Source organism: Arachis ipaensis, chromosome B9 (genome assembly GCF_059453495.1).
Source record: "Arachis ipaensis isolate K30076 ecotype BB chromosome B9, ASM5945349v1, whole genome shotgun sequence".
In the NCBI taxonomy this organism is placed as follows: Eukaryota; Viridiplantae; Streptophyta; class Magnoliopsida; order Fabales; family Fabaceae; genus Arachis; species Arachis ipaensis.
In genome coordinates this window covers 32,707,878-32,723,507 of record NC_142444.1, presented here as the reverse complement: position 1 = coordinate 32,723,507, position 15,630 = coordinate 32,707,878, and the positions used below count along the sequence as shown (strand labels likewise).

The 15,630-nt window shown below is 37.9% G+C and overlaps 1 protein-coding gene across 1 annotated transcript; it reads left to right on the top strand.

Annotated features, from left to right (window-relative positions):
- The first annotated feature begins 1,620 nt into the window (after window positions 1–1,620).
- LOC107619807 (nicotianamine synthase) lies at window positions 1,621–3,026 on the top strand. The gene has a single exon (XM_016322087.3). The coding sequence runs from the start codon at window positions 1,621–1,623 to the stop codon at window positions 2,641–2,643; it is 1,023 nt and encodes a 340-aa protein (XP_016177573.2). The 3' UTR covers window positions 2,644–3,026.
- Window positions 3,027–15,630: the final 12,604 nt, after the last annotated feature.

The following is a 15,630-nucleotide window of genomic DNA, read 5'->3' as shown; positions in this document are numbered from 1 at the left end:
GAGTATAGAGTATCAATTAAAAATCTAATTTAATCCATTAAAATTATATTGAAAAATATTATTTGATTATCAACTTACTGATTAGCATTTAATCATGTATTCTAATTTAAAATTAAAAATAATATAATTAATTTTCTTTGTTTATAAAAATTAAAGTATTAAATTCCAAAATCTCAATTAGTTAACTAAATCATATAAAATTCTTATTCTTTTACAACTGTTAAGCTGTATAATTTAAATATAGAAAATTATTCAATAATTGTTAGATAAAAAGATCTTTTATATTATTATACCCAAACATAATTGATAGATAAAAAGATCTTTTTACATGAGATATCCAAATATAAAATTACTTTTACCTCTGCATAAGATTTTTTAAAAAAGATAACTCGAAAAAAGATATTTTCTTAAAAACTCACCCAAACAAGCCTATAGTCTTATACAAGTAAAAAATTCACCATTCACACTACATTGAATTCTCATACTAGTTATAATTAATCAATTATATATGTCATTAATTGTATGAATGTAGTATAAAATTCTTACTTTTTTCCTGAAATTTTCTATAAAATTTCTCTTAATATCCTATCATATGCTGCCTTTTCTTTAAGTTTCTAAAATGCTTTTTATATTTGAAATAAAATTAAATGAGTTGTATTCATGAGAAATTAAGATTTTATATATGATAATGTAAGTTCTTTTATACTAAAGATTTTAATTCGAACTTTTTGTATACATTCAACTTTCTTATGGCACAGCAATCATATTAGAATATGATGGGTACATACTACATAGTAGTGCCAACTAAGATGTTGCTAATTTGTAATATCATTACAACATTTTAATTTTATAAGGGATATCCCCACCTATTTATTAATATTAGAGATATAATTATTTTTCTATTTTTTGTTATTCATTTAAATTTTTAACGAAAGTAGTAGTATTATAACAATTAAAAAAAATAACGACTAATTATTATTTTGCAACATATAGTCAAGTTTTTCTTCTCAATTAGCTTTTTAATTAGTTTTTATACTTCCCGATGACTAATTCACGTACACTTTCTGTATATAAAGTTAGAAACACTCTTGAATTATCCTCAATTATCATAATATAAATAAGTGTGAATTTTAACTTTACTATATATGTCCCATAAAAATCATTTGGTTAAAATGTATTCCCACTTTTATCTAGCTCATCAAACATACTTTACGTATTTAATCATAATATAAACTTTATAAATATGTATACTTTATTATCAAATAACAAAATACGATACGCTATGAAATTTATTTATTTTTCGTTGTCCCAATTGAACTAGACATAAGATTTTATATCTAGAAAGACGAAAATGAAGTCCTATGGAAATGATAGAATTTTTTTAGTAATAACTTTTATTTTTTTAATTATTTTCGGAACTCTAACTCAAATATCTTGTTAAGAAACCAAAACACTTAGCACTCGAGATTTATTTGAAGGAAAAAGCAATTATCACTTTTTAAAACGGTAGTGCAATTCCCCACCTTGACACAACATCATATATTTCCTGATTAAAAAAAGCGGTTTTAGGGCTGATGTGGTCCCAACAAAAATAAGCATAAATATTACCATAATCTCTCAATGTTCCATGAGCTATATGTGTTAAAGAGTAACAGTGAAGAACACCACTCTCCCTCACTCTCTCCTCATAGTGTCGACATCATGGTTTGCCAAGAACAAGAGGCATTAGTGAACAAAGTGCTTGACCTCTACCACAAGATTTCAACCTTAGACACCCTCAAACCTTCCCAAGATGTGGACACCCTCTTCACCCAACTCGTTCGCACATGCATCCCTCATACCCCATTCATCGACATCACTAAACTTTCCACAACCGTCCAAGAAGCTAGATCCGACCTAATTCGTCTTTGCGCCGAAGCCGAATCGCTCTTGGAGATGCATTATTCGGCGCTTTTGGTGTCGTCATCCTCCGGTGAGAACCCACTTGGACGTCTTCACGTCTTTCCCTACTACTCTAACTACCTCAAACTTAGTTGTCTCGAATTCAACATTCTTAGCCAGCACTGCCAGGCTGTTCCCACCAAGATTGCCTTCGTGGGTTCTGGCCCTCTTCCCTTAACCTCCATTGTCTTGGCTACCAACCACTTTCCCAACACCACATTCCATAATTATGACATAGACGCTTTGGCCAATTCTATGGCCAAGGCGTTGGTGTCTTCGGATCATGACCTGTCAAAGCGCATGGTCTTTCACACTAGCGACATATTAGATGTGTCGCATGGTTTGAACGAGTTCAATGTTGTTTTTCTTGCCGCGCTCGTGGGAATGAAAAATGAGGAGAAGAAGAAAGTAATTGACCATCTGGGTAAGTATATGGCACCTGGGGCATTTCTTATGGTAAGAAGTGCCTATAGTGCCAGAGCATTTCTATATCCGGTAGTCAATCCTTCTTTTGATCTCAAAGGATTTGAAGTTTTGTCCGTCTTTCACCCTACTGATGAGGTTATCAATTCTATTGTGATTGCGCAAAAATGTCCGATTATTTCAACATCGTCCAAAGAGGTTGAATCAGTCTTCAGTAATAATAACCTTCTCATCAATGGGAACATGATTGAGGAATTGGTAACTGAGGAGCAGCTTTAATTAATTTCCTAAATTCTCTCCCTCTTTATTGGGAAAATATTTACTTTTAAATTACGGTTGCAATTATTATTGCAATTGTAAGAATTGCAGAAACTAAAATAAAAAAAAATGCAGCTAATGCAATTGCAATCACTATTACTATGATGATGCGTTACGGTTGCTGCTGGAATAAGCTATGATTCCCAGGACTACCGTAATCATAATTATTTTATTATTAATATAACAACAGTATGGTAATTAACATTTGGCAACCTAGTTAATGTTTGCCATTTATAATTTGAAAATTTTAATTTATTGTGTACTATCTAGCAATATATGTCGATTTTCTTTTGCGTTGTTCATGAATTTCGACAAATAAAAGAAGATATATATTGTGTGTCTTATTTAATCAGAGCTTCATTTCTCTTTCAAGCCAATTGAACAATGTTATAATGTTTTTCTTTTTAATTCTCCTAATCACCGTGTTTCTTTATTATTATTATTATTATTATTATTATTATTATTATTATTATTATTATTGTCAATTTTTTGGTAACTTTTAGATAAATATATTTAGTCTAAATATATTAATCTAATCACAGTTAGTTGTATAAATTAATATGCTAGGTATATACCAAAATCAGACACTAATAAAAAATAGGGCAAAAAACCATAATAAGCCAATGCCAGGCCGAAATTACGTAAATAAGCCAAAACCAAAATCGTTTCATCAATGAGCCAAACCATATATTAATATAATTCGAACCACATTGGTTCGAACTGCATTCATGAATAATTCGAACCAAGGCAGTTCGAATTACAGAGAGAGAAAATGGTTCAAGTAAATCGAACCAGGGTGATTCGAATTAGCATTGTTAGTAATTTGAACCAAGCTGGTTCGAATTATAGAGAGAGAAGCTGCATCAAGTAATTCGAACCAAGCTGGTTCGAATTACACAATCCCTAATTCGAACCAGGCTGGTTCGATTTAGTGGTAGACAGAGCAGTATATATATGGTTGTAAACGTGAGTTGCTCTCATTAGAGGGTTTAAGATGGCTAGTGAGGAGAGTTTTGTTGTTTTGGTTCACCACAAAGGATCCTTTAAGAGGAAAACTCGTTCGGGTGTGAAGTTCACAGATAAGGATCCTCTCTGTATTGTCGTTAGTCCAACGATGAGCTATGATGACCTTGTTAGATCTGTGCTGATGAAACTTGGTCTGGAAGGTGCGAAGCGGGTTAAGAAGTTTTTCTACCGCATTCCAATCATGGTCCTGCAGGATACCGTGAAGTATGATTGTTTCACCATTTGTAGTGATGAGGACCTGCAAGTCATGTTTTTTTGTCGGAGGCAGTTTCCGGAGGTGAGGACACCAGAATTGTTGGCAAAGCTGGTTGATGTGGTATCCAACTCAGGGGGTTCGAACCGAAATACCACCACTGTAGCCACGGCAGCCGGTTCCAGTTTCAGGCCTGCCGTTGCTTCTTCATCCGTCCCTGTGTACGAGCCAGCGGTCCAACCTGTCGCCTCTCCGTCTTTTGCTGTTGATCTCAATGACGGCGTAGGCGACGAGGTAGGATCATTTGATATTATGCCGAACGCTTTACAGGGCGTTCCACCGGTTGGCGTCGGAGACGGATTGTTGGGTGATGCAGAGGAGGATGACGTCGAGCCGGATATGATTGAGGATGACAGGGCGACGAGGTTGGACCGCTGGCTCGTACACAGGGGTGGTCACAACAGGGGTGGTCCCCCGTACCACGCCCTCTCCGCCTCCCTCCCTGGCCTCGTCGTCTGCCTCCAGCGGGACCCGCATCGTCATCATCGTCCATAGCATGCTCAAGCCAGTTCCAGTCACGCTGGCTCCGTCGTGTCCCGACACGAGTTCTCCTCTCAACCCGCTGCCTATCCGGCACGTCCTCAGGTCGATCCATGTCAGGAACTCGCCCAACACCCCGCTGTGAGGCCTCAACTGGAATAGGAACCGCTCTCGGATCCCCCAAGTGCATGTCCGGAGACAAGAACCTCTTTCCATGCTGAAGCCACCACTCGAGGAACTCATGCGATGGTCCAGGGTCGGCAACAACATCGAACCTCAGCACGGTCTCCGCACGGGACTCCCAATAGAGATGCCACTTCTGCAAGTGGTACGGGAACCATCTATCACCGCCTCTGCCATCCTTCGACATCAGAAAGTCGATGTTCAGGGCGGGACCCGGACGGGCTGCACCCCTCCGAACTGCGGAAGCACCCTATCTATCTGATGCCACTCTATGACGGCAAAGTAGATCAGCGACGTCACAGACCGCCACAACGCCATATGCCGATGCTCCAATGCCTCTGGATGCACAACCTGAAGTACGTCGGGGCTGCTGTACGGCATCCAGATAAACTGCACGGAGAACCCTCCATTGTCAGGACAAGTCATGGACACAACTCATAAAGTGTGGTTAAATAAAGAAAATGTTTAAGTTGAGTGCTCACCTCCCTGTCCTGTAACCGGTCTATCCTCAGCCTCCACATCTGCACTCTAGGACCCTTCTCGCTACCGGAAGGGTTGTAACCTGACCACCTGCATCATACATGTGTCCTATGGCTACTTAAATGTGTGTTTTGGGTATGTAATACATTATTAATGAACATGGAGTTATGCAAATTAAGTTGAAATAGAGAAGGTTGAGTAGAGTACCTCGAGGCCAACGGCCAGCTGAATGTCTCATACCCTGCAGGCCTAAACAGAGGAAATCGCCAGAAGATCCAAGACTGAAGTAGCTGAAGTGGGCCCGCTAACTTGACCACATGTCTGTTCGCCACTCGGCACATGCACCGGTACAACCATGCTAGTGCCGCAGAACCCCAGCTATAGGTACCCATCTCCTCCAGCCTAGCTACATAGGGAAGCCATCTGATGTGAACGCGGTTGCCTGACTTGTCCGCAAACAGCTGCGTACCCAACAACATCATGATGTACGCACGGACATATCTCCGCACAGTCTCGTCATCGGCTCCGTCGGGGCACTCACCAAAGGTCTCCTGGAACAAGCTACAGTTCACTGCGTACTTCTGAACCTGACTGGGAGGAGGAGTCACCCCAAGCAACTCCTGAAACCACACCCAGGCTGAACGGCCACCCTGGATGTATATCTGGAACTCTAATAGGCAACCACTCACGTAACGCCCGTCCACCGGCAAACCCAACTGGTATGCCACGTCCTGAAGTGTGATCGTGCACTCTCCGAACGGCATATGAAACGTGTGCGTCTCCGGACGCCAGCGCTCCACGAATGCATTGACTAGGGCCTCGTCTAACCGGAACCATCTGTCGTTCAGCCTTGCAAGATGGTATAGTCCGGCCATCTGCAAGTACGGAACGTATCTGTCATCGAGTCGCTTGCCCTGCTGCCGCCGCATGCTCCTGATGCATCGCTGAGGCTGCGCATGACAAGCACCGCATTGTTAGAACCGGCTTCATAACCAATGACAAACATAACCAACACGATAAATCATCAACAAAACATCATACTAAATCAAACCACATAAATATCCATGAATGACAACTACATGCAAAACAACTACCATAGACCACCCCCCTAAACCACTAATATAAAACAGCTTAACTAGAACCACTAACGTAAAACAGCTTCACTAAAACCATTAACAAAAAAATAGCTAACATTAAACCACTAACACAAACCACTAAAATAAAACAACTAACACAAACCTCTAACATAAAACAACTAACACAAATCACTAATATAAAACAACTAATACAAACCACTAAAATAAAACAATTAACACAAACCACTAACATAAAACAACTAACATATATCGCCAACATAAAAAAACCAACATAAACCACTAAAACCAAATGCAAAATCACTTAGTCACATATACCGCTAGCACGAACTTATTTCTGAACTAACCTCGTCGTTGATGACCCCAGCTATATGAGCAACTCCGTCCAAGCGATATAACCTTGCCGGATCGTCCCCCATTAGCAGAGTATTCCGTTCAGGTCTTCGTCAGAGAGAATCTGGGTCGTTTTCTCTGGGATTTGGTGGGGCAGGGGACAGGAATAATGGTTCGAATGAGGCTGATTCGAACTCCTTATATAGCCAAATCACGAGTAATTCGAACCAGGTCGGTTCGAATTACTAAGGAGCCACTTTGAGGGTAATTCGAACCAGGTACATGGGTTGCTTTCGAGTGTGTAATTCGAACTAGCCCTGTTCGAATTACATGGGATTAGAGTTCGAACCTCCTTGGTTCGAATTACATGCAACCTTTTCTCAGCCTAATTCGAACCACTCTGGTTCGAATTATTAAGGATTGTAGTTCGAACCACACTGGTTCGAATTACATTAAAATAGTGTTTGGCTCATTGCTGAAACGATTTTAACTTTGGCTTATTTACGTAACTTAAATCTTGCCTTGGCTTATTAGGGTGTTTTGCCCTAAAAAAATATATACTAAAATATAAATATACATCTATCTATTCTATCTATCTATTCTATTATATAAAAATCAGATTTATGCACTTAATGATGGAGCTGACGTGGCATGCTTCTGAGAGTGTTTCCCAATTTATTTCTTTTCACTCATTAAATACAAGTTATTATGATAAACTAACTATATCAACTAATTGATTTGATTCGATAATTAAATATCATATAATTTATTATAATTTATATCAATTTAATTTGGTAATATTTCCTAATTCATTTATTTTAATATTCTGTTAGTATTTTTAATTTAATTTTTTTAATTTATTAAACCAAATTTATTGTGTGTACTAATTAATTAATTTGATTAATTTATTAGTTATTAAATAATAAATTTATGAATAAAACAACTGAGATATTTTTAACTAATAATCAAATCAAATCAAATCAAATAATATATATTAAGCTAAATTCAAATCATGTGAATTAAAGACTAAATTAAAATAAGATAATTTCTTACTTATTCAAGTTGAGTGCATAAATACAAATTAATTTTGTTAGATAATCATAGTTGTCTGGTCTACTATATATAGATGGCCACACAAAATTATAAGAATCATAATTTTTATTACTCTTGTTATTTCAACCCTTCTTTTCTTCTTCTTTTTTTTTTCTTTATGTATAATTTCTTTTATGTATAAATGTACCCAAAATGAGAAAGTACGGATAAGTGTTTTATTGATTGTTTGTTTGATGAATATATCTCAATTTAGGCATTCTACGAATGTGGATGGAAGTTGACCTGTAGCAATTCAAAGTGGCTGACAGAGGAAAAATGTCGGTAAATATTTTCACAAAAATAATCACGTTGTAAGTATAGTTCTAAACCGACAATTAAACCTCAGTCAGAATTTAAATTGTTTTTCACAATGCAAACCCAATAAAAATAAATCGAAGTATTTAAATCTTGGGTCATCTCTCAAGAAATTGCAGGGAAGTGTAGTTTATTGTTGGTTATGGGAAAGTATATTTTTGGGTTTGGAATAAGAAACAAGAAAGTAACAAAGAAAATAAAATAACAACTAAGAAAAGTCCTGACAAGGATTGAGAATTGGAATTCCTATCCTCATTATCATAGTCACTTGTGATGGTAATTGCCTTTTGCTCTCACTTAGTTAACCTCTAACAATTGAAGGTAAGTCAAGTGAGCAATTCAACTTGAGTTCACAAGTCCTAATCAAAGATCAGAGTTAGTGAAACTCAAGCCAACTAGCAACTTTCAATCACCAACCAACAAGAGACTTTGACAATTCAAGAGTCTCCAATTGATCAATCCAAGTTAAGAACGTAAACATCTAATTTAAAATCCAACCAAGCATTTTATCAAACACTTGGTAGGCACAAAATAAAAGCATAGAAAAGTAACAAGGAATACTAAATCTAAACAACCAATGGCAAGCATCAATAACACGAATTAAAGAAAGAAATCATAAATATGGAAACATAAATTGCATTAACATGGATCAAAGGAAACATAAGAGTTCATAAACTAAATTGGCAACATAAAGTAATCAACAAGAGAAATAGATAACTAAGGTACTGAAACAAATAAAAGTAGAAGAGAAACTAAATTAAAGTAGAGTAGAAATCTGAATTTGAGAAAAGCTAAACCTAAAAACCCTAAAACCTAGAGACTCCTCTCTCTCTCTAGAAAACTACATCTAAAACCTAAAATTATGTAAATGAATGTTGAATGATGGATTCTCCCAACTCTACAGCCTCTATTATGTGTTTTTGGGCTTGGAACTGGGCCAAAAACAGCCCAGAAATCGCCCCTAGCGTTTTCTGATATCTGCAGCACGTGACGCTCTGTCACGCATATGCGTCGCCCATGCGTACGCGTCGCTTGACAAAATCCTGGTCACGCATACGCGTCGTCCACACGTACGTGTCGCTCACCTTCTGAACTGTCACGCGTACGTGTCGCCCATGCGTACGCGTCGCTGCCAGCTTCCCAAAACCTCAATTTCTTGAGTTCCTTCCACTTTTGCATGCTTCTTTTTCATCCTCTAAGCCATTCCTGCTCTAGAAAACCTGAAATCACTTAACGCACATATCACGACATCGAATGGTAACAAGAGAGTATTAAAATTAGCAAATTTAAGGCCAAAGAAGCATGTTTTCAATCATAGCACGAAATTAGGAAGGAAAATGTAAAACATGCAATTTACATGAATAAGTGTGAGAATAATTGATAAAATTTGCTCAATTCAATACAAAATAAATCATAGAATAGCGGTTTATCAATCTCCCCATACTTAAACATTAGCATGTCCTCATGCTAAGCTCAAGAGAAGCTATAAAGGAGGTGAAGAGGAATGGTAGAATGTATGAAATGCAACCTATCCATATGAATGTAACTAAATGTGAAATGCTTCTACCTACTTGGTTAAAAGCAAATCGAATTCTCCAAGAACAAATATGAACTGGATTCCACTAATTTAAATCATAAAATGAAGTACAAATGGACTTGCAAGAAGAAAGCTCGTGAAAGCCGGGAACAAAGAATCGAGCATCGAATCCTCACTAGAAGGGTATACACTCTAATCACTCTAGTGTTTAAGGGTTGATTCTCTCAATTCTCTACTAAGCTTGCTTTCTAGGACTTGCTCTTCTTCTAACAATCAACAAAGATTTAATGCACCAATACACATATCAAGAGGTTTTTTCAAGGGTTGTAATGGGGTTAGGGTCAAGGTAGGATTATATTTGGTTAAGTGGACTAAAATCTGAATCCTCGATTAACCCAAACTTCCCGCCGAACCTAAGACAATCCATGTAATCAGAATATAAAATCTAACTACCCATTAACTATGTTTTCCACATTTTCATGCATCCCAATTTTTAGTACAACTCATATGCATTGCTATCACCATTTACTTTGGGGCATTTTGTCCCCTTTTATTATTTGCTCCTTTTCTTTTCTTTTTCTCTTTTTCTTTTTTCTTTTGTTTTTTCTTAATGCATATGCTTAAGGTATTGAATGTAAGAATATGTGCTCAACCATTTTTTTTCATTTTCACCAAAAATATACAATATGCCTAATTTCCAAACCAAATGTTGCAAATCCAATTTCCCCACACTACAAAAAAACAGCTCTATTGCCACGCTTTTTAAGCTATCGCCACGCTTTTGAAAGGGTGGCGTCTGAAAGGGTGGTGGTTGCTCTATCACCATGCTTTTTCTTTTGCCACGCTTTTTACAAATGGCCACCTGTTAAAGCGTGGCTGTATGTAAGAGATATGGCCACGTTTTAAAAGCGTGGCCATATGGGAGATATGGCCACGCTTTTGAAGCGTGGCAATGGAGAGAGATATGGCCACGCTTTTAAAGCGTGGCGAAAGAGAGAGATATTGCCATGCTTTTACAGCGTGGTAATAGCGAGATATGGCCACGCTTTAAAAGCGTGGCAATAGCCTTGTAAAATTTAAAAAAAAAATCATTTTTCTGATTTTTACCTTCATCAATACAAAATATAAATTTTTCAGTTCTTTTTTATTACCAAACTTATAAATATAGTATGCAATTTTTATCACAAGACAAATCAAATAATAATTAGTGCCATATATAATTTTTGCTATAATTATTTTATACATTAAAAAACTAATACTCATACAAAATAAATCTCGAGTTCTGATGAGCGGATATTTTATACGCTTTTTGGGGTTAATTTCATATAGTTTCTAGTGTGTTTTAGTTAGTTTTTAGTTTATTCTCAGTAGTTTCTAGGCAAAATTCATATTTCTGGACTTTACTATGAGTTTGTGTGTTTTTCTGTAATTTCAAGTATTTTCTGGCTGAAATTGAGGGAGTTGAGCAAAAATCTGATTCAGGCTGAAAAAGGACTGCTGATGCTGTTAGATTCTGACCTCCCTACACTCAAAGTGGATTTTCTGGAGCTACAGAATTCCAAATGGCGCGCTCTCAATTGCGTTGGAAAGTAGACATCCAGGGCTTTCCAGCAATATATAATATTCCATACTTTGCTCAAGGATAGACGACATAAACTGGCGTTCAACGCCAGTTCCATGCTGCAGTCTGGCGGCCAGCGCCAGAAACAAGTTACAAGTTGGAGTTCAACGTCAGAAACAGGTTACAACCTGGCGTTGAACGCCCAAAACAGCCCAGGCACGTGAGAAGCTTAAGTCTCAGCCCCAGCACACACCAAATGGGCCCCAGAAGTGGATTTCTGCACTATCTATCATAGTTTACTCATTTTCTGTAAACCTAGGTTACTAGTTTAGTATTTAAACAACTTTTAGAGATTTATTTTGGATCTCATGACATTTTAGATCTGAACTTTGTACCTTTTGACGGCATGAGTCTCTAAACTCCATTGTTGGGGGTGAGGAGCTCTGCTGTGTCTCGATGAATTAATGCAAGTATTTCTGTTTTCCATTCAAACATGCGTGTTCCTATCTAAGATATCCATTCGCACTTCATTATGAATGTGATGAACGTGACAATCATCATCATTCCTTCACGAACGCGTGCCTGATAACCACTTACGTTCCACCATAGAATGAATGAATATCTCTTAGATCTCTTAATCAGAATCTTCGTGGTATAAGCTAGATTGATGGCAGCATTCAAGAGAATCCGGAAAGTCTAAACCTTGTCTGTGGTATTTCGAGTAGGATTCAGGGATTGAATGACTATGACAAGCTTCAAACTCGTGAGTGCTGGGCGTAGTGACAGACGCAAAAGGATAGTAAATCCTATTCCGGTACGATTGAGAACCTGCAGATGATTAGCCGGGCGGTGACAGCGCATCTAGACCCTTTTCACTGGAAGGATGGATGGTAGCCATTGACAACGGTAATCCACCAACACACAGCTTGCCATAGGAGGACGTGCGTGCGTGAATCAGAAAACAGAATTTCAGAAGACAAAGCATCTCCAAAACCCCAACATATTCTCCATCATTGCATACAAGTATAATTTGTGTTCTGCCCTTTTATTCCTTGCAATCAAATTTGATAAGTGAATTATTTTATTGTTTTCCTGACTAAGAGTTACAAGATAACCATAGATTGCTTCAAGCCAACAATCTCCGTGGGATCGACCCTTACTCACGTAAGGTATTACTTGGACAACCCAGTGCACTTGCTGGTTAGTGGTACGAGTTGTAAAAAGTGTGATTTACAATTCGTGCACCAAGTTTTTGGCACCGTTGCCGGGGATTGTTTGAGTTTGGACAACTGACGGTTTATTTTGTTGCTTGGATTAGGAAAAATTTTTCTTTTTGGTTTAGAGTCTTTTATTATTTATACCTTGTTAAAATATTTTAAACTTATAGCTCAATTAGCTAGAGCGTGGTGCTTATGTTCTTAGTAATTGGCTAGCCTATTTTTTTAAAAATCTTTTTCAAAAATACTTTTTCTTTGAATAAATCTTGTGCCAAACTTTAAGTTTGGTGTTTTCTTGTTGATTATTCTTTGTTTTTCGAAAATTTTAGTTTGGTTTTCTAAAAATTTTAAGTTTGGTGTTCTTTCTTCATGTTCTTGTGTTCTTGTGAGTCTTCAAAGTGTTCTTGAGTTTCCTTGTGTCTTGATCTTAAAATTTTTAAGTTTGGTGTTCCTTGGTGTTTTCCCTCCAAAATTTTCGAAAACAAGGAGCATTAGATCTAAAAATTTTAAATCTTGTACTATCTTATTATTTTTCTCTCTCCTCTTTAAATCCAAAAATATCTTTTCTCTCTATTTTAAAGCAAATTTTCAAAATTTACCTTTAAAATTCAGATTTTTATTTCAAAATTTAAAACCTTTTTCAAAAATCATCATATCCTTTTCAAAACTTCCTAATCACTTTCTCTCTCCTCATTTTTTTCGAAAATCTTCACCTATTTTTATTTATTTTATTTTAATTTATTTTGTTTTCGAAATAAATAAATAATTAAATAAATAAAAATATTTTCTTCTATTTTAAATCATCTCCCTTTCTCCATCATGGACCTAAGCGGAAATGAACAGTCCAGGAGGACTCTGGGATCATATGCTAACCCCTCTACTGCTTCATATGGGAGTAGTATCTGCATACCCTCCATTGGAGTCAGTAGTTTTGAGTTGAATCCTCAGCTCATTATCATGGTGCAGCAAAGTTGCCAGTATTCCGGTCTTCCACAGGAAGAACCTACAGAGTTTCTGGCACAGTTTTTACAGATTGCTGACACAGTACATGATAAGGAAGTAGATCAGGATGTCTACAGATTATTACTGTTTTCATTTGCTGTAAAAGACCAAGCTAAAAGGTGGTTAAATAACCAACCTAAGGCTAGCATAAGGACATGGAAACAGCTGACAGAAAAATTCATGAACCAATACTTTCCTCCAAAACGGATGACATAGCTAAGGCTGGACATCCAAGGCTTTAAACAAGGGGATAATGAATCTCTTTATGATGCCTTGGAGAGATACAGAGAGATGCTACGAAAATGCCCCTCTGAAATATTTTCAGAGTGGGTTCAGTTAGACATCTTCTATTATGGGCTTACAGAAAGAGCTCAAATCTCTCTAGACTACTCAGCTGGTGGATCTATCCACATGAGAAAGACAATTGAAGAAGCTCAAGAGCTCATTGATACAGTTGCTAGAAATCAGCACCTGTACCTAAGCAGTGACCCTTCCATGAAAGAAGAGGTTAAAACAGTAACTGCTGAACTCAGTCTTGTAAAACAAGCTGCTGAATTCAATCAGCAACTGGACTTTCTAACAAAGCAGTTAGCCGAATTCAAGGATAGACTACAAGAAACAAGGATGGCTAACATAAATATGGAAGAACAATTGAGGCAAACAAAGCAGCAGCTGTCAAAACAAATAACAGAAGAATGACAAGCAGTTCAATTAAGAAGTGGAAAGACATTAAATACCCCACCTCAAGGCAGCAGGAAGCCAAGAAATGAGAAAACTACCCAAATTTCATCTGAGGACAGCAAGAGCCCAGGGAAAAATAATTCTGGCGCTAAAACGCCAGAAATTGGGTGGAAGGCTGGCGCTGAACGCCCAAACCATGCTCAGGACTGGCGTTCAATGCCAGAAACAAGCAGGGAACTGGCGTTGAACGCCCAAAGGAAGCACAGTTCTGGCGTTCAGACGCCAGGACCAGATGAGGAGTTGGCGTCTAACGCCACTCCAGCTTCCAACCCTGGCTTTCAAATGCCAGTGAGGGATCAGACACCTGCAAGTGCTGATAATAAATCCCTCAAGAAGGCTTCTCAACCTACCTCTGTAGGAAATAAACCTATAGCAACTAAGGTTGAGGAATATAAAGCCAAGATACCTTATCCTCAAAAACTCCGCCAAGAGGAGCAGGATAAGCAATTTGCTCGCTTTGCAGATTATCTCAGGACTCTTGAAATAAAGATTTCATTTGCAGAGGCACTTGAGCAAATACCTTCTTATGCCAAGTTCGTGAAAGAGATCTTGAGTCATAAGAAGGATTGGAGAGAAACTGAAAGAGTTCTCCTCACTGAAGAATGCAGTGCAGTCATTCTGAAAAGCTTTCTTGAAAAACTTAAAGACCCTGGGAGTTTTCTGATACCATGCACATTAGAAGGTAATTGCACCAAGACAGCTTTATGTGATCTTGGGACAAGCATCAACCTAATACCTGCATCCACTATCAGAAAGCTTGGTTTAACTGAAGAAGTTAAACCAACCCGAATATGTCTCCAACTTGCTGATGGCTCCATTAAATACCCATTAGGCGTGATTGAAGAGATGATTGTCAAAGTTGGGCCGTTCGCCTTTCCCACTGACTTTGTAGTGCTGGAAATGAAGGAGCACAAGAGTGCTACTCTCATTCTAGGAAGACCCTTCCTAGCAACTGGACGAACTCTCATTGATGTCCAACAGGGGGAAATAACCCTGAGAGTCAATGATGATGAGTTTAAGTTGAATGCTGTCAAGGCCATGCAGCATCCAGACACATCAAAAGACTGCATGAAAGTTGATCTTATTGACTCTTTGGTAGAAGAGATCAACATGGCTGTGAGTCTCGAATCAGAGTTGGAAGACATCTTTAAAGATATTCAGCCTGATTTGGAGGATTCAGAGGAAATAAAAGAGCCTCTGAAATTTCCTCTGGAAGAGGAAAAACCTCCTAAACCCGAGCTCAAACCATTACCACCATCCCTGAAATATGCATTTCTGGGAGAAGGTGACACTTTTCCAGTGATCATAAGCTCTGCTTTAAATCCACAGGAAGAGAAGGCACTTATTCAAGTGCTAAGGACACACAAGACAGCTCTTGGGTGGTCCATAGGTGACCTTAAGGGCATAAGCCCAGCTAGATGCATGCACAAAATCTTATTGAAGGATAATGCTAAACCAGTGGTTCAACCACAGAGGCGGCTAAATCCAGCCATGAAGGAAGTGGTGCAGAAAGAGGTCACCAAATTACTGGAGGCTGGGATTATTTATCCTATTTCTGACAGCCCCTGGGTGAGCCCTGTCCAAGTTGTCCCCAAAAAGGGGGGCATGACAGTGGTTCATAATGAAAAGAATGA

Coding starts and splice junctions, on each gene's coding strand:
- LOC107619807 (XM_016322087.3), top strand. CDS start 1,621: ATGTTCCATGAGCTATATGTGTTAAAGAGTAACAGTGAAGAACACCAC.